At 40.2% G+C, this 26,443-nt stretch overlaps 4 protein-coding genes and 1 non-coding gene across 5 annotated transcripts; 3 read left to right on the top strand and 2 right to left on the bottom strand.

The window, feature by feature from the left end:
* The first annotated feature begins 1,081 nt into the window (after nucleotides 1-1,081).
* tcp1 (t-complex 1) lies at nucleotides 1,082-7,114 on the top strand. Its single transcript, XM_085431997.1, has 12 exons — nucleotides 1,082-1,433; nucleotides 1,914-1,999; nucleotides 2,456-2,584; nucleotides 2,913-3,010; nucleotides 3,102-3,212; nucleotides 3,323-3,504; nucleotides 3,823-3,949; nucleotides 4,266-4,441; nucleotides 4,597-4,720; nucleotides 5,920-6,112; nucleotides 6,211-6,374; nucleotides 6,685-7,114. Exons 1-12 carry the CDS (start codon nucleotides 1,361-1,363, stop codon nucleotides 6,896-6,898), a joined length of 1,677 nt encoding a protein of 558 aa, XP_085288123.1. The 5' UTR covers nucleotides 1,082-1,360; the 3' UTR covers nucleotides 6,899-7,114.
* Nucleotides 1,675-1,812, top strand: LOC146692060 (small nucleolar RNA SNORA29). Its single transcript, XR_014915424.1, has one exon. It is a non-coding gene; the product is annotated as a small nucleolar RNA SNORA29 (small nucleolar RNA).
* A 38-nt stretch (nucleotides 7,115-7,152) lies between the features above and the next one.
* Nucleotides 7,153-11,158, bottom strand: acat2 (acetyl-CoA acetyltransferase 2). Its single transcript, XM_085431999.1, has 9 exons — nucleotides 11,007-11,158; nucleotides 10,061-10,195; nucleotides 9,737-9,918; nucleotides 9,327-9,444; nucleotides 9,091-9,234; nucleotides 8,892-9,014; nucleotides 8,634-8,788; nucleotides 8,438-8,548; nucleotides 7,153-8,059 (listed from the first exon to the last, which is right to left on the bottom strand). Exons 1-9 carry the CDS (start codon nucleotides 11,053-11,055, stop codon nucleotides 7,889-7,891), a joined length of 1,188 nt encoding a protein of 395 aa, XP_085288125.1. The 5' UTR covers nucleotides 11,056-11,158; the 3' UTR covers nucleotides 7,153-7,888.
* Nucleotides 11,159-11,702: 544 nt separating this feature from the next.
* wtap (WT1 associated protein) lies at nucleotides 11,703-18,146 on the bottom strand. Its single transcript, XM_085431998.1, has 8 exons — nucleotides 17,944-18,146; nucleotides 17,332-17,369; nucleotides 17,149-17,204; nucleotides 16,991-17,049; nucleotides 16,710-16,837; nucleotides 15,542-15,720; nucleotides 13,064-13,218; nucleotides 11,703-12,931 (listed from the first exon to the last, which is right to left on the bottom strand). Exons 2-8 carry the CDS (start codon nucleotides 17,359-17,361, stop codon nucleotides 12,273-12,275), a joined length of 1,266 nt encoding a protein of 421 aa, XP_085288124.1. The 5' UTR covers nucleotides 17,362-17,369; nucleotides 17,944-18,146; the 3' UTR covers nucleotides 11,703-12,272.
* Nucleotides 18,147-19,220: 1,074 nt separating this feature from the next.
* Nucleotides 19,221-22,034, top strand: sod2 (superoxide dismutase 2, mitochondrial). The gene is made up of 5 exons (XM_085432000.1): nucleotides 19,221-19,368; nucleotides 19,997-20,202; nucleotides 20,404-20,520; nucleotides 21,140-21,319; nucleotides 21,451-22,034. The coding sequence occupies exons 1-5, from the start codon at nucleotides 19,340-19,342 to the stop codon at nucleotides 21,594-21,596; spliced, it is 678 nt and encodes a 225-aa protein (XP_085288126.1). The 5' UTR covers nucleotides 19,221-19,339; the 3' UTR covers nucleotides 21,597-22,034.
* Nucleotides 22,035-26,443: the final 4,409 nt, after the last annotated feature.

Genomic DNA, 26,443 nt, shown 5'->3' with positions numbered 1-26,443 from the left:
TCAGCCTTTTATAGCTGAGCAGTCAAAACTAAGCCAAAATTCTAAAGTGTGTTTAAAACAATTTAATAATAATAATAAAAACTACACCCCATGAACCTTTCAGCTGAGCTCTGGACTTTGACTGCCTCATCTCAGCAACTTGCTTCTTTTCTTTTTCAGCCATTGTATTGTAGAGTTGCTGTTGTGTAGGGACCTGTGTCCTGCATAATTCAAGTTGGCAAAGCTTTAGCTGTCAGACAGATGGCCTCACATTTGACTCTAGAATGCTTTGTTACATAGAGGAGTTCATGGTCAACTCAGTGACTGCAAGATGTCAAGGCCCTGTGACTGCAAAACAAGCCCAAATCATCACCCTTCCACCGCATACTTGACTTTTGGTTTGAGGTATGTTCAAATGCAGCTTTGCAAATATAAACCATGCTGCCATCCTGGTTTTTTTATTTATTTATTTATTTTATATAAAGTAGAGGCTTTTCTTTTTCTTCCAAACATGTCATACTTGTTCCCTCTTAATTCTTAAAGTAAGGGTGTACTTAGATTTCCACTCACTGCTTTCACTCTTCATTTTGGCTTAGTTTTTGATAAATAAAAATAACGGCATATGTCATGTTTTACAATTAATCTGAGGTTGTAGTTACCTAATTTTAAGATCTGCTAAGGACTAGATTATCCTGATATGTAAAACAGAATTTAAAGAGGGTGTACTTTCGTTTCATCATGACTTTGTAAATAAAAATATTTAATTCATTCGAAAATAAATGTGCTTGAAATGGAAATATCATCTCTAATATATTATTTCCAAGCAACTAATTTGTCTCGTCGCTAAGCATATTATGAAATTGTTGAGTATATGGAATTTGTGAGTGAAAGCAAATATAAAATTAATTCAAATAGTTTGGACTTTCTGTTGATGTACTGACCAAAAATAAATACAAACAAATATTCATCTTTCAATACAAAAATAAAGAAAATACCGCATGAAACAAACGAAAAAGAAATAGGATATTCATCCGCATAACAACAGTATCAACCGTAGCGTGCGCACAAACAGCTTTAGAGCTTCGGAAAAACCAAGAAGAAGAACTAGGGCGCGGCGCGGCTATTTTAGGGCATGCTGGGAAATGACGTTTATAAGAAATGACTCAACAAAAACGTTGATTTGTAATTTAAAAAGGGAACGACATCACGTGAAAAAAATGTAAAACATTTAATAGCGAGTTCTACCACACAATTAAAAGCTCTCATACTGAAAAGATCGAGATTTTTAAGATATTTTCTTCTCGAACCTTCTTTCCAGTACCGGTTTACCCATAGTGCACTGCGCCGCTTCCTTTCTTCTTGGTTGTGCGGTGGTCCAAAAATGTCGCTATTAGATGGTCCGTTAAATGTGCTCGGCCAGAGGACAACTGGCCAATCTGTTCGCACTCAAAATGGTGAGTTTATGCGCTGCTTGACTTTGTAGGTCAGATAAAATTAGCGTTTCTGCTATGTGTTTATTATAACGGGCAAGAGAACGGTTTTATGCAACACACGTGTGGATCACGCTAATGCTAGCTAATGTTAACTTAGAGATTGTGCTTCCTGTCTATTACTAATATTATTAGTAGTATTATCATTATACTACAACACTGCAAATCTATTCTTTCTCAACTGCAGCACGTGTTGCAATTGTCTAATCCCATTTTAGTACCGTCCACTCGTACTACAATGAATGGAGGGTTATGCTAATGGGATAGAAAAACTCTGTCATGGTCTGAAGGTGTGGCGAGCTGAATGTGCGCCTCTCTGAATGAAATGACAGCATATCCCTCTGACTGAGGTCCGAAAGGTCAAAGGATGTGCCTAGTATCTTTAGATGCATTGAACTTTTTGCTTCACGCTCGCTAGTTACAGTTTCCTTTTTGCTTCTGCAGTTATGGCCGCTGCATCCATTGCCAACATCGTCAAGAGCTCGCTCGGACCCGTTGGCCTCGACAAGATGTTGGTGGACGATATCGGGGTCAGTATCACGTTTGTGTTCACTGGAGAAAAGAGGAATGAACGTCTCCAGAAACAAGATGGAATACATGCACGAGTTTTATTGACACTTAAACTATCATTCATGCTGCTGTTTCTTCTTCGTTATACTATCTTGTTGGACTTCCAACAGGTGTTGCTTAGAAAGTATTAAATCAACTTCAGATTGTGCAAAATGCAACAGCCAGACTTCTTACAAAAACCAATAAAACTGAACATATTACACCAGTCTCAGGAGCTTTACACTTGCTACCCAGTGCTTTAATAATTGATGTTTAGACTTTACATATTGAAAGCCTTTCATGGCCTGGAGAATATATACTCAAATTGCTGTTCCCACATTAACCAGTGCATAGGTTTAGATCACGAGGCAGAAACTATAATAACCACGTAAAAGCCATAGTTGCTTATCAGTCGTGTTTTGTGGTTGTTTCGACAGGACGTGACCATCACCAATGATGGAGCAACCATCCTGAAGCTGCTGGAAGTGGAGCACCCAGCTGCAAAGGTCCTGTGTGAACTGGCTGATCTGCAGGACAAGGAGGTCGGCGATGGGACAACATCTGTGGTGAGTAGCTACCACTAGCTCCACTGGTGTTTGTGAATGTTTTAGCAGCTAATTTGTTGGATTTTACATAATACAGAGCTTCAGAAACTGAATTGCAGCATCCTGTTTTAGTACTATGCACCTGCTTCTTATTACGGGTGTGTGGCTATGCTAACAGGAAAGAGAAACTGTCCATCATGATCTGAAAGGGTCGAGCAGCCTCATTTCTGCCACTCTTAAAGAAATGATGGTACAGTGCATGATCCGTATCTTTTGAGTTTTATTGTTGATAGAAAATTAAGCTTGTTCCCATATTTTAGCTCGCATTGTTTGCGTTGCTTTTTCTCAGGTAATTCTTGCTGCAGAGTTGCTCAAGAGTGCCGATGAGCTGGTGAAGCAGAAGATTCATCCCACATCAGTCATCAGTGGATACCGTCTGGCTTGCAAGTGAGATGATGTTAAATGTAAAATCATCCAAATAAGATCATTTAGGATCTGTTGCAGTTTTGTGATGCTCAAACTTGTCGTTATCTTTTAGAGAAGCAGTCCGCTACATTAATGAGAATCTCACTATTGGAACAGACGACCTGGGAAGAGAATGCTTAATCAACGCCGCTAAGACCTCCATGTCTTCCAAAATCATCGGCGTGTATCCTTTTTGTTTGCAGGAAATCAGCAAAATTTACCAGTGTTTATATTTTGCATGTGCAGAAAGCTTTTCTCACTCTCTAAAGTAATTGCCTTGACCCAAGCCTTCAGTGATGCAGACTTCTTTGCTAACATGGTGGTGGATGCTGCCATGGCTGTGAAGTTTGTGGACAGCAAGGGGGTAGCTAAATATCCTATCAACTCAGTTAATGTGCTGAAAGCCCATGGCCGCAGTCAGAAGGAGAGTTTCTTGGTCAACGGGTATGCAGTGAACTGCACAGTCGGTTCACAAGGTAAGTCTGTCACAAAGCCTGAAATTCATGGATTTTAAGTGTAAAAAGTGAGGATGTTGGTGATTTCTTTTGATTAGACTCCCATTTAAATTTGCTGCTATGTCTTTCCTGATGGTGTATGCAGTGATACGCGTGGGAGACAGTAACCATGGCTAAGAGAAAGGTAGTCACAGCAGTTTGTGAACTGTGGCAAAGCCTCTTTTGGCCTGACAGTAGAATAGTTCAGGGACCGTTTTTCCCTTCAAACAGTTTTGTAACTGTTTTTATAATTAATTTTTATTGTCCTTTGGATTTTTAAAATGATATATTGTGTCACAGGCATGGTGAAGCGTGTCGTTAATGCCAAGATCGCTTGCCTGGACTTCAGCCTGCAGAAGACCAAAATGAAGATGGGTGTGCAAGTTATTATTAATGACCCAGAGAAGCTCGACCAGATCAGACAAAGGTGATTTTTGAACATTTTTTTTTCTTTTTCTTTAAACAGACACATTTTTAAGAATCATCCCATTAAATTTACTGTGTTGCTTCATCATTAGCTGACACAGTGATACGCGTGGGAGATATCATAAGCAGCCACATGTGAAGGCAGCAGCTCTTCCCTGAGATGCATGACTACTAATGTTGGCTGGACACTTTGTGCATAGCATGCCTTTATAAATATACTGTTTAAAGTGTTGCAGCTTATTGTGAAACTGATAACAAAGCTCAAAACAAAGGAAATGTGGAGGTAAAACTAAATATGTATTTTTGGTTGGTTGCAGGGAATCTGATATTACCAAGGAGAGGATCCAGAAGATTTTGGCATCAGGCGCAAATGTTATACTGACGACTGGTGGCATTGATGACATGTGTTTGAAGTATTTTGTGGATGTAGGAGCCATGGCTGTTAGACGAGTTTTGAAGAGGGACCTCAAACGCATCGCAAAGGCAACAGGAGGTAAGAAAGAAGTAAGCTGCAGTTTGTGTCGATTGGCATTTACTGCTTTTAATATTCACGTATGCATTTAGATGCGTCTGTCACACACTTAAATTTAGAGTTTCCACCAGCAAATATTCATGTTTGACCTTGTGTGTGTGTTTGTCCATTCATAGCCACCATCTGCCCTTCTCTGACCAATCTGGAAGGAGAGGAGACGTTTGAGGCCACTATGCTTGGCCAAGCTGAGGAGGTTGTGCAGGAGCGCGTCTGTGATGACGAGCTCATCCTTGTCAAAAAGTAAGAAATAAGAACTAGCAGCTGCTTGAGTAGTGGTGAGTTGCAGTTGCATGAGTATAAAGGATTTAATTAAGTGCACTTCTTCTACAGCTTTGGCAAAAGTTGAGGGTTTTCCCTTGTACAATAATTGTCCACATAAGACCCCTCCTTTTTTTTTGTTTTTGTTAATTAAAGGCTGATGTCGTATTGTCGTCACCCTGCCAGGTGCGTGGCATAGTCACCCAAATTAGTAAATGCAGTAATTTGAGTAAAACAGTAATGCAGGATTTTGAAATTGATTCCATTGGTGTATCTACTCAAAATCTGAGTTTGTCTCAGTGACTTTTCTAAAAATAGCTTAGATTTTGCTGGGAGGCTGAGGAGCAGCACTGGCAGCTTCCAGTTTTTCGTTTTTGTTTTTTTTATCCCGGCAGTTAGCTTTGAAAAAGTCAGGACTGTGTGATGTTTACAGATGAGACAACTATGTGTTTGCATGCATTGTTTTTGAGTGATTATGAATAATACAAAGCCATTTGGAATAGGCTCACATTTTTCTGATAAAAATTGGAAGTAATTGAATGGCATGGTCAGTTTGAATGAGCCATATATTTTCAAGTTTAGCATTAATTGGTTTAGAGCCTCAATACTGCTAGGGTATTGGGTTTCTCTGTTTATTCTGATACTGCGTGTTGGCCCAGTTTAACTTGAATGAGTTGCTGTAGGTTTGTAAACCATTGTATGACAACTGGAAAGAAATTGATTGCATTCATAGCACAGCATATGGTGGACGTGGACCAAAAAACAAACAAACAAAAAAAAATATATCAGTCAAATGCCAAGAAATATGGCTAAGAGATGAGTTGAGAGCCTCAGAAGTTATTTCAGAGATAGTGACTTCCAGAATGAGTCTGTAACTGATGTCAGATGCCTTATGCAAGATTTTGTAACCTACTTCATGTTACATTAACATGAAATGTGAGGATTCAGTGAGGACTACATTTTCCTTGAATTTCCTTGAATACCCAGGGAAAGTTTACAGACCTAAAGGACGGGTTTGGCTCGTCTTCTTGTCTCTAAAAACAAAGTTTGTTGCAGGGGGATCAAGTTCTAGTTTTGGATTTGATAATTTTGTATTTGATTTTAAAGTCCTTTTTTTGTTTCTACACCTAGAGTTGATTCTCATTCTGATCACTATATTTCCTGACTTTCTTTCCCCTCAGTACCAAAGCACGCACATCAGCCTCCATCATTTTGCGTGGAGCTAATGACTTCATGTGTGACGAGATGGAACGTTCACTGCATGACGCTCTCTGTGTGGTCAAGAGGGTGCTGGAGTCAAAGTCTGTAGTGCCCGGAGGAGGTGCTGTGGAGGCAGCCCTGTCAATTTATCTGGAGAACTATGCTACCAGCATGGTGAGCTAGCAGCTGCTGGGAATCTGCGGTTGATGCTTTTTATTTATTTTTTTTAATTAAAGTAAATTGTGCTCATCAATTTGCTTCAATCTCTTTAGGGTTCCAGAGAGCAGCTGGCTATTGCAGAGTTTGCTCGATCTCTCCTCGTCATCCCCAAGACGCTGGCTGTGAACGCAGCACAGGACTCAACTGACCTGGTGGCCAAGCTGCGGGCCTTCCACAATGAGGCTCAGGTTAACCCTGAACGCAAGAATCTCAAGTGGTGAGTCTTACCTCAGCTGCAAGTTTGTTTATTAGGCATTTCCATTCAGTTAGTCCTTAAACGAGCACACTACTAACATGTAATTACACTGTCAGTGGTTTGTCTCTGGTTCCTTCTCAGTCAGTTTTGATCCTAAAGTTAATCTGCTGTTAGATTTTCCTATTTTGTCTTTAAACTGTTTAAATATGCCAGATTTTTTAATTATATATTTTTTTTTAGACAGAACTGTATGAAAGTAAGATTTTATTTTGAAGTTAATCTGTCTTGGACGCTAAGTGAATTTGCATATTTTGGATTCCTTGTCCTTTAGGATTGGTCTGGACTTGGTGAATGGCAAACCCAGAGATAACCGTCAGGCCGGTGTGTACGAACCCACGATGGTTAAGACAAAGAGCCTCAAGTTTGCCACTGAAGCTGCCATCACAATCCTCCGCATCGATGACCTTATCAAACTGTTCCCAGAGCCGAAGGAGGGCGGGCATTCGTACCAGGAAGCTGTGGAGTCTGGATCACTGCAGGGTTAAGAGGCTCCAAATTGGTCCCAATAGATTCAACTTCTGTATTTATACTCGAGAAGCTCTCCGTGGCTGTTGCTCTAGTGTAGGCTGTGCACGTTGCCTGTTTACTGTTCTCCCACTCCCTCTGCCTTGGAGCTCTGTCTTCTAGAAGAACTGTAAGCGATTGCTTTTTTTTTTCTTTTTTTTTTGGACACTTAATAAAGCTCAGATGGTTGTAAATGAGTGCTGGAGTAGTCCCTTCATAATAACTTTCAAACACATTCAAGTTTATAAATCTTTAATTTCTCAGATTACAGGAAAAATATCTGCAGACATGCCCAAGTACAGGAAGCATGAGGTTTAAGAAGGCAAGCATACTTATGGCACTTTTCTGTTTGAAGGCTAATGCCTACGCAATTTGAGAAGGTCCCTTTAATTCCACATGGGAAGATACTGGAATGTTCAGGTTTTTAGAGCAAGCGTATTTAAAATCCTATAAGATTAGGAATAAATTATTCTTCAGAGACAGTAACATGTTTGTCCATACTTGGTACTAAAAACTATCTTTTACAGAGTTAGTGTTAAACCTTATTTGCCTGTATAAGTAACTGATAGCAGCTGGTTTTTAAATGGAACAGTATTAGTTGTCTGCTTGACAACTATTGAATGTAATATGGGCTCTGTCATATTACCAGCATTGTTATATTTAAGCTGCTACTGGTATTACACATTAGCCATCAGTATATGCTAGAGTTACATATTTGTACTGACAAGACTTCTATCATTAATTCACAAAATTCAAAAGCTAAAACCTGAGGACAGTTGAGTTTAAAATGAAGATCACAGTGAAAATTACAGCACACACTCAGTTTTGCCTCAAGTGTTGTGATGTAAAGATGATAAGTAAACTTTCTATTGCGTATTAACCCTGTTGTATAAACAATGATTTTCAGTAGCCATTAAAAAAAATAAGATGAGATCAAGTGCAATATATTAAACAGCACAGAGGTACATGTCTCAGACTCTTTCTACACACATGGCGATACCCATTCCTCCACCAATGCAGAGAGATGCGATTCCCTTACGCCCTCCGGTCCTCTGGAGAGCATGCAGCAAGGTCACCAGCACTCTGCAGCCAGACATGCCAATAGGATGGCCCAGAGAAATGGCACCACCGCTCACATTTACCTGAAGAGAAAGGGACAGGGATGATTAACATCACTTACTCTTTAAGGCTGATTCTAACCAGATGAAAGATGGTATACTGTAATTGCAGCTATTGCACAATTACAGTATACCATTAAAAACTTTAAAAAGTAAGTAAACTTACTTTTTAATGTTTTTTGTATAATTATGTGTTTGTATCCGTAGCGCAGCATACCGATCCCATGGATGATTAATATATCTTTTCTTGCCATGAGCTGAAACCACTGCAGAAACTTTTTTGAGGGATCACAGCAGGCTTGAGTCAAAATCAATTTCCAATTCATATGGTCTTTTCTTACAAAAAACATACAAAAACCCCCCCCAAAACATACAAAAAACAGTAATACTGTTAAGAATCACCTTTTCTTCATTCAGGCCAAGCTCTTTGACCACAGCAACTGACTGTGCAGCAAATGCTTCATTGATCTCAAATAAGTCGACCTGGTCCAGCTGCCAGCCTGCTTTCTCAACCTGGGAGGAAATGAAAGTTGTAAGTAGTAAAAGATATATAAATAAAATTCCTATTATCATATTTTAATCGCTGTAAAATTCTCACCGCTTTCCTAATGGCTGGTATTGGTCCCGTTCCCATGATAGAAGGGTCGAGACCAGCTTGAGCCCAGGATACAATTCTGGCCATTGGTTTTATGCCACGCCGCGCAGCCTCTGATTGGCTCATCAGGACAGTTGCTGCTGCTCCATCATTTATACCTATGAAGAGATAAAAGCAGGTTTCAAAATATCAGTGTAATTCTGCTCCAACCTGCTGGCAGATATCTCAGTGTAAGTGGTGGTTCACGAATAACCCTGGAACCTGAAGCATTTCCTGCGGTGACAGTGCCGCTGCTGTCCTTGACGAAGCAGGGTTTGAGTTTTGACATGCTGTCCATGTTGCTACCATGCCGAGGAAACTCATCAACCTTCACCTCCACTGGACCTGAAGGTCAGAGAAACATGTTTGCACTTTATGCATCATCATAACTATCGTATAGAACTGTGGATTAGAAACCTACCTTTTCTGGATGGCACCATGATGGGGACAATCTCCTGATCAAAGTACCTCGCCTTCTGTGCAGCTTCTGTTCTGCTCTGAGACTTGACAGCAAACCTGTCCTGTTCCTCCCGACTGACACCCCACTGCTTTGCAACATTCTCAGCTGATAAAAGAAGAATCAAACAAGAAGTAATGAGTGATACAATGCAGCATACAACCACCGGCTGCTGTGTGAAAACAGATCCACATCCTAACCCGTGATTCCCATGTGGTAGCAGTGGAAGATGTCCGTCAGGCCGTCTGCCACCATGGAATCCTGCAGGGAGGCATCGCCCATCTTCACTCCTGCTCTCATATGCACTGTATGAGGAGCCTGAGTATACAAAGAAGAAAACAAGCAGATTGTTTCTTATGCTGAGATTCTACCTGTTTACACAGGTTCACAGGTGAAATAGTGAATTGGTAAGCTTGACTGGCCACTTTGTTAGGTACACCTACTCAACTGCTTTTAGCACAAATAATCAACCTATAACATGGGAGTACATTCAGCTTCATTTTAGAAAAGTGCTTTGAGTAAAAAAGCGGTATATACCAGTCAAGTAGATATCACAAGTTCAAATTGAACAATTTGTCATACTGTACAAGTATACATTTTCATTACCTACCCTGCTCATACTCTCCATGCCTCCTGCCACCACCACAGTGGACTCTCCAGTCAGGATGGACTGAGCTCCCAGGCACACAGCCTTTAGCCCAGAGCCACACACCATCTGGCAGCTCCAGGCCGGGACAGGGTAGGGGATACCTGCTCCAACACTGGCTTTACGTGTTGGATTCTGCCCATGACCTCAAAGAGAGAGAAGCAAAAATGTAATTATAGAAGGCTCATGACTGGCTGGAAGTATTGCCAAACATGTCAAATCTTTGATGTTCAGTAGATATTCCCAAATCTGCCTTCCTTTTATCTTAGTTTGTTCAACAGTTTCTACCTGCTGTTAGGACATGTCCCATGATAACCTCAGAAACCTCATCTGGTTTCACCCCAGCCCGCTTCAGGACATCCTTGATCACTGCTGAACACAGGTCATGTAGAGGCACCGTAGACAAAGCACCGTTCAAGGACCCTTCATAAAAATGGAAAGTTCGTTTTACGAAGAAGTAAAGAACTCCAAAATGTTTTTATTTACACGGTGAGTCATTCTGGTAACAGTTTTAGGCCAGTAAGGTATATTTAAGTCTATTCAAAATAGAATATAGGAATGTTTTCAGACAATCTGACAATTTCAGCCCCTGAAAAGTCCAGCCAGCTTTCCAAAAGTCAAAACATATTTAATTTAAACGCTTAAAACCAGATCAAGACAATGCAGATGAAAAAACGACCAGTTATTAATTCCAATTCAATTCTATATCAAAGTTAGAGTTGCAAAATCAAGACTTTTTATTTAGTTTATATCTGCAGAGAATAAAATAATACACATAGTAAAATTTGGTAAATGACTGAATTTAATGCCAAATTTAAAAATAATCACATCCTGGTAAGAAATCACGCCCATCTTGCTCCACACAGCGTGCACGTTGTAGGTAGCCAATGGTAGCAGTCTCGTGCTCCGTGGCACTATGACCAGTGAACCAATCAGTGACAGCAAAACACTAGACATAAGAGCGAGCCAATAGCAGGTCTGCATGACTTGGCGTGAACTGAAGGACACGATCCAATTAAGGAAATTAAAAAAATGTCAAGCAAAAGCTGCTAGTGCTAATATAACTAGTACAGGATATACGCAGTATGCTATACACAAAACAAGCTAGCAACGAAAAACGTATTAACAACAGAAATCAGTACAGCTATCTGTCTGCATCAGTAAGCCGCATTACAGGAACGTTGGGCGAGCTCCGCTTAATGAATATTTTTACTTATTGTGGTTTAGGCTTTACCAATCGGCGTCCGGGCGGCAGAAACGATGACGACACTGTCGGTGCTCATGTTGACAAGCAGGTGTTTGAAGCTGGAGTCCTCGCTCAGAGTGCTGGTTCCTGTCTGCACACTCGCTCTGCGATGTTGACAGTGCGTGGACGTCTGTTTTTCTACAAATGTAACTGAGAAGGGGGCGGGGAGCCACAGCGCCACCATATGGTTGGGAGGATAAATGTTTATTCATAAAAAATACCTTTATCCACCTTGGATGTTTTGTGGAGTCTATTTAATATTTTATTTATATTTACAGTCCATTGGATTATTGCCATGTTAAGCTTGCACTTAAATTTATAAGCACTTTAACACCCCATGTTTTACCTTTTTCTACTTCTTAGCATGACCCAATTTTAACCAATTGATGCCTGACATTTACATTGTATAACAGAGTTTTTAATCTTATTTTCATAAGGCACATAATGAGTTTTATTGGTTCTTAAACATTTTTAAAAAGAGCTGCTTAAATTTTTTCAAGCTCAAAAACCTTTGTTTTGTGGTAATAAGACAAGTCATGGGAAAATGCTGCTTTGTCACAGGTTGTAAGATAAATTACACAAGTCCTTTTACATGTTTATGTCTCCTCTGACTCATCCGATTATAAGGCTACATGAAATAATGAGTTTCCACATTTAATTTAGTTAATAATAGGTTTCACACCATAGTATTAAAAATCTTTATTGGTATTTGGTCAGTACATGAAAAGGACTGAAGTCAGAATAATATGAACATCGCATATGAACTACTCACATTTCAACAGAAATTTTTTTTTTTTAACCGAATGGGTCTTTTTTGCCAATGAAAAATTAAAATTGCACTAAAAAAAAAAAGAAAAAAAAAAGAAAGAAAACACAGGTCAACATCTAAAAATGACCTTGAATATAGCGAAGCTACTGTAATTCAGTGATTTTACTGACTTTTGACAATGACTTACACCAGATGCCTGATTTCAGTGTCAAGAGCTAAAAGAAGAACAGCCTAGACGTGCTCAAATAAACATCAGAATCAAACATCCACGCAATTTAAATCTAACATTAAACCATTCCTGTTATATCCCCGTGTAGCAACACAAATGTGACAGAGGCATCACGATGGGCAGGGAGAGAAGAGTGAAAACAAAACATCTTGGACAGCAGTGCTGTGTTAAAGACTATGCATTTGTTGCTATGTCTGTATACGGTATAAAAAAAAGAAAGAAAAACAAACAAACAGATAATACATGTCAAAGTACACTACAAAACTGCACCATCGCTTGTCCCGGTGTCCAGGCCGTTCTGAGCGTGCCGTGACCCAGCAGTCCTGCTGCCCTTGGTCACCAGGGCAGCCTTGTCCTCATGGGGGTCGGTGGTGGAGTCTGTGTCATTCGAGTGCTGAGTCAATGATGTCTCGCTGCCTGTCGGAGAGTCCACGCTCTCGTACCCCGCACTCAGCTGGCTACCGAAACCCACAGGTCCTCCAACTCTGCCAGCAGCAGTCTGACTCCCTGTCACTTCCTCTGAGTGGTTGGAGAGTTTGGTCTCAGCTTCGCCAGGGCTTGAAACCATGGGGGACATGGGAAAGTCTTCCTCTGTGCTGCTGACCTCTCGGTACAGGCTGGGTGTAGTGGTCTCGCTCCTCTGGGATGAGCTGCCATTGCTTGGACCATTGAAGACCCTTCCGTAGTCTTTGCCCATTGTTTCAGAGGGTGCGCCGGCCTGCCCGGGCTGAGCGGATTGTTCCGCACATGAGCTGGAGGCAGTGGGTGAAGTCCTACTGGGTCCTGCTCCAGCTGAGGACCCCTGAGACTGGGAGAGCTGCTGACGGGTCTCTTTCAGCTGCTGCTGCAGGACGAGGATGGTGCTCTGCATGCCTTCCACCTCCTCATCTAGCTGGATGATAAAGTCATTCAACTCTGGGATCGACAATTCAGGAACAGACAAAGAACAAAGTCAGAAATGAACACAAATGTCACAGGATTAATGGCGCAAATATGAGATACGGTCACAGTTGGCCAGGCTGTAGGGTATAGATGCAATGTTCTCACCGTCTTGGCTGCTCTTAAGCTCCTCGCTGTACTTCTTCTGGAGGGCCAACTCAGCCTCTAATTGGGCAATGCGTCCCTGGGACAGCTGCCGACCCAGCTCCTGGTTTTCCTGAATCAGCATTCGACACTTGGCCATCAGTTTCTTCCCTGTTTGGCTGTAAGGGAAACAAGTCTCACATCACACGGTGAACCAGGAGACAAACAACAGGCAAAGAGGTCCCATTGATCTGACCCACTTTGCGATTTGCCAAGGGTCAAAAGAAACTCTTCAACCTGGTTGTCCGTAAATTGATCTAACCAAAACACAAATGTCATTAAATCTTTCAGACTTCAAAACAACATCAGGAACCCACTGACACAAATCTGTCCTGTACAAACACATATCAAAATCCATGGAAAAAACACTTTTTTCTGCAAGTGAAATTAAAAGTTGAATGATGTGTATTGAAAATGGTCCCCACTTTCCTGAAACTCAAAAACAGTGTTACACTTTAACTGTATGTTGAAGAAAGGTGGGCATTTTGGTATCGATTCGGTCACTAGCAAACTTTCAATTTTAAATAATCTTGCTACATCACTGGGTGTGAGGAACAAGCACAATGAAAAAAATGTAACATAGCAGTGTGATATTAGGGTGACCCAGGACATTTTAAATACCAACCTTTAGCTATGAGTAGCAAAAAGCAAATGTGCACTGCAAAACCAGGCACAGGTTTTCTGTAACCACTTGAAATACACAGAAAGTAAGTGCTTCAACAGTAAACTCAAATAGCTTCAGGTGCTGCTTTCTCAACATTACAAAAGGTCAAGAAACAGGGCAACAGTCCAGCACACCATTTTACATTAGTAGGTATTGTGGTTGTTCTTTTAAAAAGGTCTTAATCAAGAAGCCAAAGATAACTGACTTCATGTAATGCTTTAAACCATTTTTCCCACCATGCATTTGGTCTATAAATAAAGACGTTATATAGTCAGAAGACACTAAAATAGTAACATAATATTAAAGTAAGCAAAGTGATGATGGTAGCTTCAAAGTACCTCACAACCCTGATCAAGAACAAATGTTATTTATAATTATAATATATGATTATGTATTTACATCAGTATCATTTACTGGAACCCTCCTCCATTCTTACTCATAACCATTACTGCCTCTGCAGGAGGAAATGTGTTTTAAGATGTTCAGATGTCATCATTTAGTGTGAGAGCAGAGTAAAAATTGTTGTTGTTATTTGTTTTGTTTTTTTAAAGACAAAAAGTAAAACAGACCCCATGAGGGATTCACAGCGTGAACAGTGCTAAGAGCTGTGCTACACAGGTGAGAAAGGAAAATATAATCATCTATTTGTGTAAATGGCTGAGGGAAAGATTGTTTGGTCAATCACAAAAATACACAGAAATACAATCAATACAATCTCATAAACTCATAACAGGACTTCTTGAAGACATCTTTAGTCACAAATTGAAAACAGGACTTCGTGCACCTACAGCAGTGTGTTTGGTAGGAGAAATTAAGCAAAGCTTAATTCGGCATTAAATCCCATGTGAATATTTTTACACAAGTATTCAGGGAAGGCCAATCATGCTTCTTAGCTCACACACACTGCAGTAAGTGCTTGTTTCAGAGAAACAAAATCAAATTAAATACCAATAAAAATAAACAAGTCACAAAATAAAACAAGTAAATACACTCTACCGTGTGCAGGCCCATGCTCAAAGACACAGGCGAATGGACCCTCATGCCTGAACCATAGTCCTTGATGGACCGAGGATCTGGCTCCGCTCACAGTCTTAATGTCATTTCTAGTGGCTCTTCCCCCAAAGTCTTACTTTTAAATCCTAGAAACTTTCCTCATATTACTGGAATGTATCTAGACTGTCCAAACAGTCTCTGCATTTCTCAGCAGGTCTTTGTGTGGTCTATTCCACTGTTAATGTCTTTTTAACCCAAGTATGGGAATCGTCTTTAAAATGTTCAATTGCCGTTTTAGGCTAGGGATCCTCCCTGCCTGACTCAACCTCCATATTACCTCCACCATAACCCCCCTATTTAATAAGCGAACTGTCTGGTTTGAGCGGCGGGGGCAGGGAGGCCATATCCACGTCGGGAAGCGAGTGACCACCTCTTCAGGAACAGTCCGGACTCCTTCAGGCCCTTGGACGGTGAGGGGAACTCGAGGGGAGAGAGCTGAAACACAAGTGTCACCTGACCATACTGTCTTTTCTCTTTAGGTTATGTGATATGTAGCTGGCACAGTGCAAGAGTACAAAAACAGTTTGGGGTTTGTTTGGTTTTTTTGGGAGTGACTGGCTTTCTGTAAAGTCTGAATCTCGTGGTGAGTACAGCACTTTGTCAGCCTTCCCCCCCACCATTGTTCCTGCATGTCTGCAGTGAGAGTGAGGGTGGGGGGCGTGAGGAAGTCTTGACTTTTCTGTTTTGTTTTGTTTTTTGAGGGGGATTATTTTGATTGTCTTTACCTATCAGGTGTAAATTTCCAGGCACTCAGTTCATTTTGGGCCTGCTCCAGTTTGTCTTTAGTCTGTTCCAGTTCAGCCTTCATTTTGAGGAAAAACAAGTTGATGGACGGGTCCACCATGGACGACCGCAGTTGGGCCACGCTCGGCTGCTGGACTTGCTTGAGGTACTGGATCTGCGTCTGCAGGATACAACAAACACATGTCAGTGGCAGGAACAGATAAACAAGTGTTTTATCATGGTTCAAGAGAACATTCTTGAGTTTGGCTCCGATCTCCAGTAGCCGTGTTTTTCCCTCTTAAAAAATAAACAAAATGTATAAAATTGGAAATCGCAATCTTCTGATGTGGACTCAAACAATTTAAGCATATTGCCTTCCATCTACAAAGTTTTCAAGACAAAATCTCTAAGTGAACAATTACTTCCAATTATTTGACAGCTGCCTTTCCAGGCCCGGGGAGATCAGACTGGTCCAAAAAAACCCCCCAAAAAAATAAAAAAAACTCACCTGCCAAAGTTATGAAGACATCAACCATTTTTTGTTGGGGGTTTTTTTTGTGTGTGTCTCAAACACATTTAGCTTAAAATTCTGGCATTTCTGTTCAAAACTGTGTCCCCATGCTTTCCATTTCAATGTGACTGCAGGGTTTCCAAGTTTAAAGCCTGTGCGTTGAGCTCACCTCAGCTGCACTTTAAGAATGGCATGTGCTACCATAAAGCAGCTGTTTGATCCACTGAGCTGTCAATCTGGCAAGAGCAAAGGATGCCTTGGCTTGAAATAATTTACTTTTAGCCTCTTTTCCATGATCATGACAGTTTACTAAGGAACGCTCTCTGCTGGAGTGTTGCAAATTATTCAATTCATTGAAATTTAGTAAAAAAGTTAAATTATTTTGCACTTTGAAAACTTGTATTATCAAATTTAGAATATAGGATAATAATTACTCAGTTTTGACTTGTTTAATAGCAAACTGTAACATCATTACTTATTCACAAAGTTACCCATGTTCTTATCCGTGAAATCTTAATGAAAAAAAGATCACTTAAACGTTATGTTAGAAGGGCTCAATATTCCTATAAGAAATAAGAACTCAAACTGTGGGACAAATAGAAACTGAATTCTATTCAGTCATGTCAAGCGTAATCAAAATGAGAGGAATAAATACATACTGTGCACTCTTGCATTTCCTGCTCCTTGGTGGCAAGTCGCATGACCAAGATGTTTTCCCTCCGCGCGGACTCCTGCTGCTGCTGCTTGAGCTTTTCCTCCGACTCCTTCAGCCCTGGAACGTCATTGGCTGAGACGATAAAAGCGGTGCAGAAATGCAAAACATATCAGATTAATTCCTTTCACTGACTGCCACAGACAGCAGCACCAGGCAAAAACATGGTGATTGTTGAGATGCTGACAAGGTTAAATCATAACCATGTCTTATAGCAGGTGTACTTACAACATAGCTCCGCATATTTTGCCTCCAAGACCTGGACATAGGCTTCATGCTGTTTCCACCTGTGATGGGCAGAGCATGTTTTAGCTGCTCATCCAAAACAAAAACACCAAATTCCCCCTACCACATTATTAATCACCAATAGCAGAGCTGTTACCTACCTTGCACACAACTCTTCTCTGGTCAGAGTCTTCATGTCCGATTCACTAAAGCGAACCTGTGTGAACGAAAACCCAAGCACTGGTTACATAAAGAAACCCATTAGAATATTTGGAGGGTGGTGGGCAGGGTCGTGACACATAACAAATTACAAGGGGTACATTAGAATAAGAACAGAAACTCACTTTCTTGGGTAGAGGCTCCTCGTTGGTCATTGTGAACGCTGTAAGTAAAAAGGCGACAGGAGATCAGCAGTAATTACAGCTTGGGCTCGTGTGCTTGAAGGACTGCATCATGTTTTAACGCGATGGCTATCAACACGCAGTACAATGTACAGCAACTCTGCTAACTCGGTACAAAAGCGGTGCCTTTCAGCTAATAGATGACCCTGATGGCGTGTGAGGAACACATTAACTATCCCGCAAAACTAAATCAAAGTTAATATAATAGCAGTTTATAAGCGCAGCCGAGCCTTGTGTTAGCTCGTGTGACAAGCAGCAGCAGCAACGGACCGCGAGAAATGGAAAATATGCTAACCAAGGTTAACACCAGGCTGCTAATAAGGTTTAGCTGTTTCCGTTAGCAAACTAACTACACGTAACGAAACAGCAGTACCGAGCTTCACTATTTCCCTATGTCCAGCCTGGCAGCATACAAGTCTTGGCTCTATTTTCCGCTCCTTGTTATCACAAAATGGCGGTGAAGGAAATGACTCCCTCCCTAGCACTCCTTTTCCTGAAACTAGCGGGTTCTGGGTTGCAGATATCGGGCCTTCAGCCATCAAAAAAAGCACTTACCAGATCAGTTTCTTTCGATGTTTCTCGGTCCTCTTGGCGTCAGGGGTTCTTTATGAAACGAGAACCTGCGACTTGGTTAAAATTTATGGGGAAGTTATTTGTAGTCGTCTCGCTTCGGCGTGGTCAACAGCATCTTCCTCGCGGTCGACTAAACAGAATGGCTGTAGCTGGGCGCTGCGCCGCACTTGCCTTACTGCAGAGTTCTAGCACAGATGGAGGGAAAGAGCGAGAACTCTCACTCCGCAGCGATTTTAAGATCAAAAAATGTACCCCTCAAATAACAGTAAACAGTAGATATTTTTTATATGATTTTGATGAATTCATGCCCGCATTACTATTTTTATTGTATTATTTTTAGCCTTAGTTTGTATGAATGCATGTTTTTAAGTCATTAACTAATGTATTTATGTTAACAAATGTATTTAAATATATACACAGCACAAAGCTCTCCCTTTTGTACTATTGGTAGGAGTAGTTTGAAGAAATATTTTTAATTATTATGAGTCTTCATAAACCTAATTATTTGAATTAATTCATTAAATAAATCTAGAGTAGAGAAAGCCTTAGTGTACCTTGACATTAGTCTTTGGTGCATCATCGACTGTGAGTTGTACCGAAACTTGTTTAGGCTACTGAAGAAAGAAGTGGTTCTTTTTAGGATCTTGAAATGTAGACTTAATCAAAAATAACTCGAAATTGTGAGATAATAAGCCATATTTTCTTTTTTATTTCAGTTGCAGAAATAACTTCCTGTTGTTCCATGAAGTTGACACTTCTGGTGGATGCTAGAATTGTTCTCAGTTTAGTGTCCACCACAAGTGATTATGTGTTCCGAATTCAAACCTGAGGGTTTTCCCTTTTAAGCAAGCGTTGTTTGCTTCTTAGTGCGCCATTTGTCTTAATATAGACGATCTCCGCCATTGCCTCCACTGTTGCGGGGGAACGTTCACGTGACTCTCTGCTGTTATTTTTTTTATTTTTTTAATTATGCTTGTAGACAGTAATAAGAACTACTCCTTTAAATATATGCTTTGTTTTGCAATAAATAAACAGAGTGAACAGATTTACAATAAATTAAACGGATTAGAATAAAAAATATCTAAAGGGAGGAGTTGCAAAATAATACAGAAGGTAAGGAGCTTTTTTATTATTATTATTCCAGAGTATCGGGATGCGTTTTTAATACAGTCTCTCTCATCTGCCAAGTGTCTCTAATAATGTGTATCGTTGTCACATGTAGCCGTTGACTCTGTGTTTATCTAATTCCCGGACACCCCCACAGCATAGATGTAATGGTACGGTCGCCTCCTCTGTCAACTTGAAATTGCACATTTCAAGGGCAGTTGTAATCAGCGTGTGTATTCCTTCATTCTGTCTATTGAACAGCATTAGGAACATGCTTTGCAGAGCTGGACAAATACGTAGGTAAGATTGTTGTCACATTGTTGAGCATTTGGTGCGTGTACTGCGCTCAAAGTGCATACGGAATGGGGGCTCTTGACTTCTGCTAGCAGCAGTGACAGTTGCTTATTGAGAGCTAGCACTTAGCTAACCGAAATGCTAACTGGCAGCTCAGCTAGGTTAGCTTATGGCGCACTAAATACAGGTTTTTGTTTATTAAACGCGTAATCATGCTGTTATGAACTCGTGCATGAAGTTATGAACCGAATGTCTTAATATTGAGCCAGTATCATATGTTCAATGAACTAATATGTAGATGGCTGTGCTTCAAGACCTGCGCAAATCTAGTATCAACAACAGTCATTTAGGTCAGTTGCTTAAGTAAGCTAAAACTAACTGAAAATCCTACCTCTGATACCCTGCAGGGAAGTAATTTGGTACGGCTTAGTTGCACAGCCTTGTCAATTGCTCCTTAGCAAATTACTAGTTGATTAGGAAACTAAAGTTTTAAAAGTAGTTCTGTTTGGTATATCTCAATTTCTGTTGGAATGTATCCCTAAATAACTGAATAACAGTTTTCTTGCTGATGTCATGACATTTTCATGATGTCATGCCTTATTTCATGCTGTATTTATTCATTATTTGTTTTCAGGTGTGCAGCCAGCCTCAGCCACACTATTAGCAAGGTAGCTGCATCGAGGCAGAAGCATACTCTCCCTGACCTGACATACGACTATGGTGCCCTGGAGCCCTACGTCAGTGCAGAGATCATGCAGCTGCACCACAGCAAGCACCATGCTACATATGTCAACAACCTAAATGTTACAGAAGAGAAGTATCAGGAGGCACTTGCAAAGGGTATGGGCAGAGTCGCATGATATTTCACTTCGCTTGAACTCGATTTGAAAATGAAGACTTTAAAAGTAGTTGTCTATATGAAGTTGTAATTAAGATTCTGATACATTAGTTTTTTTTTCCTTAAAGATTTTTCCCCAAAACATAAATGTGTAAGAGTTTGACAGAAGCTGTATGTTGTGTATTTTTGACTTACATTTTTAGGAGACGTGACAACACAGGTTGCTCTCCAGCCTGCTCTCAAGTTTAATGGAGGCGGCCACATTAACCACACCATCTTCTGGACAAATCTCTCTCCAAATGGTGGAGGCGAACCACAAGGTAAGACAGAGAAATTTACAAAAATTGAAACAGGGTTTTGTATTTTGTTTGTTTTTCTACTCGGGAGTGGATATTGAACTTAAAACCAACAGGAGACCACAAAATGTCTCTGTTAGATACATGAGTATTTATGTAACTGTTAACTAGCAGAGTTGCCTGAGCAACTTGGTAACTTGCTTGTCTGTCAAGGATTATGGTTTCCTTCCCCCTAGTGGTATGAAACTGTATATGACCAGACTAAAACTATTCATAGCCAGTTAACATATCATCTTGTCTGTCTTTAATCAGATCACTTCTCTGAGACATGACTCTTATTGAATGTGCAACTTCATTTTATGACGTGTTAAAGTTGATTAATATGGTTGCAGAGTTTGTTTGTTTTTTATTGTTGCATAATGACTGAAAATTGCACCATTTCCTAATTGGCTTAAAGCTCAGTTTTGTTAATATGGAAATTGAATAGTACTCATGGCCACTGGTCAAATTTCATGACAGTTGGGGGAATGGTTGCATCATCACTTGGATGATGCAACGTTTCTTTCACTGAAAACACTCCAGCCAAGACATTTGTGTTGTGCCATTTCACAGAAGCATACACATCTGTTTGACAACTTTGTAGGAGAGCTAATGGAGGCAATCAAACGGGACTTTGGCTCCTTTCAGAAGATGAAAGAGAAGATGTCTGCTGTTACGGTGGCTGTGCAGGGCTCAGGCTGGGGGTGGCTTGGCTTTGACAAGGACAGTGGAAGACTTCGCATTGCTGCCTGTGCTAACCAGGATCCTTTGCAGGGGACAACAGGTCAGTTGGACTTTTTGTGATTTGGTGCTATATAAATAAAACTAAATTGAATGAATGCGACTTGACCTTCTAACTGCAACATGGCCTATTTATATTAATTTTTTCCTTTTTTTTTTTTTTTTGGCGCTTAGGTCTCATTCCCCTGCTTGGTATTGATGTATGGGAGCATGCTTACTACCTTCAATACAAGAATGTGCGACCTGACTATGTGAAAGCTATCTGGAGTGTAGTCAACTGGGAGAACGTGAGTGAGCGTCTTCAGATGGCCAGAAAGTAGAAGCTGATGCACAGCAACCACTAAGACTTGGATCAAAGGGTAGTTGCCTGCATTAAATCAGACTTATGACAGTTCAAATCTTCAGAAGGTAACTGGCATTTAAACTGTCTTTAAATTTTTTTTTTTTTTTTTGGTACATATATTGTACGTGGAAAAGCTGAAGCTAGCGGGCAAGTACTGTTTATCTCTGCTCTGTTCTCAACTGCCAGTAATTTTGAAAGCGCACAATAATGGACAACTTTAACATCAAAGCTGGCTTTTGCCATTCTCACATCTTATGAGTGGCATACTAGGTGTAAGATAACATGAGTGCATATTCTTATAGCTGTCTCAGTCAAGTTAAGCCACACTAAAATCGGACAATGTTATTGCAGTCCTTGTATTTGCTGTATGATAATAAAAAGCAGAAATTGTAATAAAACGGTTGTAAAAGCTTGATTCTTCTTTCTTTCCTTTTTTCATTACTTGTAAGATTCTAAAATTTCACTTTTTCCCCCTCTAAGCTATAAGAGAAGCTGGAGTTAAAAATGCAGTTTTAAACTTTATTTAGTTTAAATCCTCATGGCCCCATTATAGGGCAGTGTTGAATACTGGTCACTGAAGCTCATGTTTTCAAATGCATTTTAGCTCAATTGGTGTTAAAAGATGGATGTCAACATTGGGTTGTTGTTGTCGTCGTCGTCGTCGTCTAGCACTTTAGAGTTTCACCCAAGATGAGTTCAGTCCAATCAAGATTTAAATCCAGGCAGGAAATGTATAATAAGCACAAGAATGGGGAGGCATTAAGTACCTTGATTTCTTAACAAAGGTCCTATAAACCTCACGATTCTGTCAAGCTGAAAAACTTTAGGTTTTATGCCTACATCTGGTCATAGTGCTACTATTTACAATGTTGCCAGAAGAGGGCAGTGTTCCCTTAACATTTGTGCTTAGGCTCCTGCTGTGTATACAGGACTGTGCAAACTAATTTACAAAGAGCCAAATCTTTGTGTGTTTTGGTTCAATGAAACTGGACAAGATGACGACTACCTGAAATTCATGTGTGTAGGGGGCAAACAAAAACAAAGCCACCTGCTGTTGATGGAAATTTCATCAGAAATGATCTCAGTGGAAGGGTGGCTTTTCATGGGGAGAAAAGACTGAGGTAAACCAAATTACACAAGAATCAAGACCTGTACAACAGTAAGTGTCTACAGCCATCTGTAAAACACAGTGGAGACTCTATCATGGTTGGCGCTTCAATTCAGCCAATGATGTTGGAGATCTTATCAAGACTCACAGAATTATAAATGCAGAAAAGTGCCAACAGATTTTGATCCACCATACACTACTACCTGGAAGGCATCTGATTGGCAATGGCTTCATTGTTCAGGATGACAATGATCCCAAACACACTACCAATAAAGTAAAAGCATAGCTGGATAGGAAAACACACAATGAATCACTATCAGTCATGCATTGGCCTCCCCAGAGCACAGACCTCAACATTATTGACACTAACAGAACAAAAGGCAGCCAGCATCCAAAGAAGAGCTTTTCCTTCAAAAGTCTGGAGAAGGAAAAAGAAATGACAAGAAAACATGGTGAAGAGAGTTCAGACCACTTTAAAGACTAAAGGTGAACACACCAAATATGAACTTTTAATAGAATTGAAACTCTGTTCTTGCTTTATATACAATAAAATCGCACTCATTTCCTATTTCACAAACAAAATTTAAAGAAAAATACTGTTATTATTATTATTACCCACTGGTGTAGCATGAGTTTAACGTACCGTTGCATGGACTATAACTTCAACAGCAGACTTACAGGGTTTTGTAACAGATTATGTACTAAAGCAAGGAGGATTTGGATTCGTCAGAGCAAAAAGTATAAGCACGCAAACAGGATTGGTCTCATTTGTGACGTTGACATTGCCAGCCTTTAAAAACAGAAGTCTCCAAATTTATGAGAGGATGACTCTAAATGTGGCCTACTTTTGCTCTGTAAAAGTTTGAGTATGCCAAAAAGTATTTCCCTCATCTACGAGTTGTAAAAAAAAGATGGAACTCACACAGGATAGTTTCTTTAGCTTCTGGAAGGGAAGAGAGGAAAATCTTGAGCAAACGTCTCAGTCGCTGAGTTTAACTCCTTTTTCAAAAACCACCTTTGTTCCTTACCCCTCTACCCTCTTCTCTTTGTACTGCTTTTTCCTAAAAAAGTGCATCCAAGACTCAAGTAATACGTAGACAAACATGCATATATATTTAGCTTTGTTGCCTATCCCCTTTTCTTCAGAAACGACATGAACTTTCACATTTTTATACACACGTTTCATAGGAAACACAAGTTCTGCTGTCGTTGTGGTTTCTCGCACACAGGCATGCAGCGAGACTCGCATGCGGCTGAGTCTCGCATCCTGATTTTTATTGTCAGGGCCTTTGGGGTGGAAATGCGTGCCCAACAAATACTTTGGTCTTTACTGATTAAAACTGTGGCCTCTACTTCCACACTCGCAGACTTTACATTTTCTTCCACAGTGCTGTTTAAGGTTGTCACAAATTTGAACCACAAATGTTGGGTGGGCAAGAAAGAAGAAAAACAAAGAAGCCTTCAAAAATAAGAACATAATATTCAGTCAGACTTTGCTCCTTTCTTCCCTTTTCAAGCCTTTTATTGTGTTTTCAAACACAAAGTGCTGACAGATGCATGCAAGGGAACGTCCAGAGTTCTTAAAGTGGGTCATTTTTGTTCGCTGAGCTCTCTCAGTTTTTGCTCAGATCTTTAAAGGTCAGGGAAGGTGGAGTTGGAGCTAGATGACCTGACCTTGTGTCTTCTGTTTTGCTTCTCTGAAGGCCTCAGGGACTGTCTGCTTTCAGGGAAGAGTAGATAAAGACTAAACCTCTGTACTCTTGTAGCACATGTGCTCATTTCTTAACTCTTTTATTTTCATAACAAATGTTTATTTTGTACTTTAACTGAAAAATGATCTGTGTGCTTCTAAAACCTGATCTGCTCTTCATATGACGTCTTCCTGAATAAATGTCAGCATCTTCAATCTCTTGTCTGCCTCCTAAATCATTTTTCAGCTTTGTCATCACATTTCTATGATCCGCCATCCTGTCCTCCAACCAGCAAAGCTGACCCGTGGTGTTTCTCTGTGTGAACTGCCCTACACAAGCTGTCATTGTCCCATTTGGACTGGAAAAGCGAGGTGTCAACACTAAGGAGGTAAAACTTTCCAGGATTCGTCGTCCGTTGTTCCTGGCAGAAAGGGCGACGGAGCTAAAATTCAGGGCACCCGTTTGGGTCTGAGCCTGAAACTGAGTGCTTTAGAGAGGGAGCTCTTCAGCAGGCACCGCGAGCCAGGAACCAGGCAGCAGGGTTTTGTGGGAAACTTTGTCCATGTCATTTTTGTTAAAAAAAAAAAAAAAAGACCAGACACACAAACAGAACTTGAACATAGTAGAAAGGCACGCAATGTGCTTCTTCCTCTGGTAGCGCTTTGTGTGATCGTTGACATTTCTACAAGTGAAACACTGTGAAAAGTCTGTGCTGCAAAGAAAAGAAAGGAAAAGACTGTTTTAGCGAGAGGGTGTGACGGTGTCTGGTTAATTCTTTGCAGTTATGTAATAGTCACTCGCACCAGTGAGTCCAAAGGCTTGTGGACATCGTTTAGGCAGCAGAGTGTGATAAATCACTGCAGGCCTGGGGTCATTTGGGTTTATGTGGGACTGATCCAAGCTTGACAAATCCACACGAGCTCACTGACTTTTCATTTAAAAAATGAAAAGTTCACCACACTGCCAACTGTAGCTCATGAAAGGATGCTAACTGTAGACCTAAGATCCCTTCTCTCTATAAAGTGAACAATAGTTCGTGGATAACTTTTCATATTTGTGGATATATAACACCCGTAGTGTGTTCTTTTAATCTTAAAAGTGAGAAGTTTTGAACTCAGACATTTTCTTTGTATGTATTTTCCTTTTCCATATCCATCATTTTTTTAAGCTGCTTCCTCTGTTTCTCTAGTATTCGTCTTGGCAATTAAGCTTGAATGAGATTCAATCATTTCTTTGGATTTAATCAAGAGAGCGGATAAGTTTTTCTGTCAAAAATTGGCTGTCTTCTCTTCTCCTTTACAGAGTCAGCACTCGGCAGATCCTTTTTGGCTGGGTACTCAGGATGTCAGAGGAAAGAAACTGAAAAGAAACAGAGAAACTGGAGGACACCCAAACACTGGAGTATTAAAATACAATAAGGTGCCTTCATCTGCAGCAGACTTGACTTCCTTATGGGATGGAGCTATTCCCGGTCTAAAATGACCATGCCCAAAATTATGTAGCTCCTGGTGGTTTTGTAGAAGAAAATCCGTAAACACATAAATATTGTTTCAATGTTTTAAAAGAGCAAACAAACAGTAACGTGATGGGCAACTTGTTTTTTCTTTCTCTTTCTTAAAAGATTAGCATTCATCACACTACATACAACCCTGTGAGCTTCGTGCTGAGTTTCTAAATATAAGTCAAACTGTGAGTAGAGTAAATACTCGTTAAGTGCTTCTTATAGACTATAAGCAGAAAATGGGTTTAGTTTTCTCTGAATGTATAAAATTGTCTGACAAAAATTACACTGCTTCTTACTCAGCACACTTTTTCTTAATGGGTCTTAGTCTTAGTTGATGGTTTCTACTTTTCTGCAGTACACTATATTTACTTTTTATGGTCACATTTAGAGTAAAATACAGAATATAGAATAAAGAATAAGGAAGAAATTTTTACCTTATGGTTTTCTCAATCAAGCACACCCCTTGTTCATGACATACATTTTGAAAACAAAACAAAACAAAAAAAAATCGGGAAAAATTA

Source organism: Copadichromis virginalis, linkage group LG15 (assembly GCF_057382275.1).
Source record: "Copadichromis virginalis isolate Kocher_CV1m ecotype Utaka linkage group LG15, C_Virginalis_male_GT1.1, whole genome shotgun sequence".
In the NCBI taxonomy this organism is placed as follows: Eukaryota; Metazoa; Chordata; class Actinopteri; order Cichliformes; family Cichlidae; genus Copadichromis; species Copadichromis virginalis.
The sequence above is the reverse complement of the archived record's forward strand: the minus strand, read 5'-3'. Positions and strand labels throughout refer to the sequence as shown.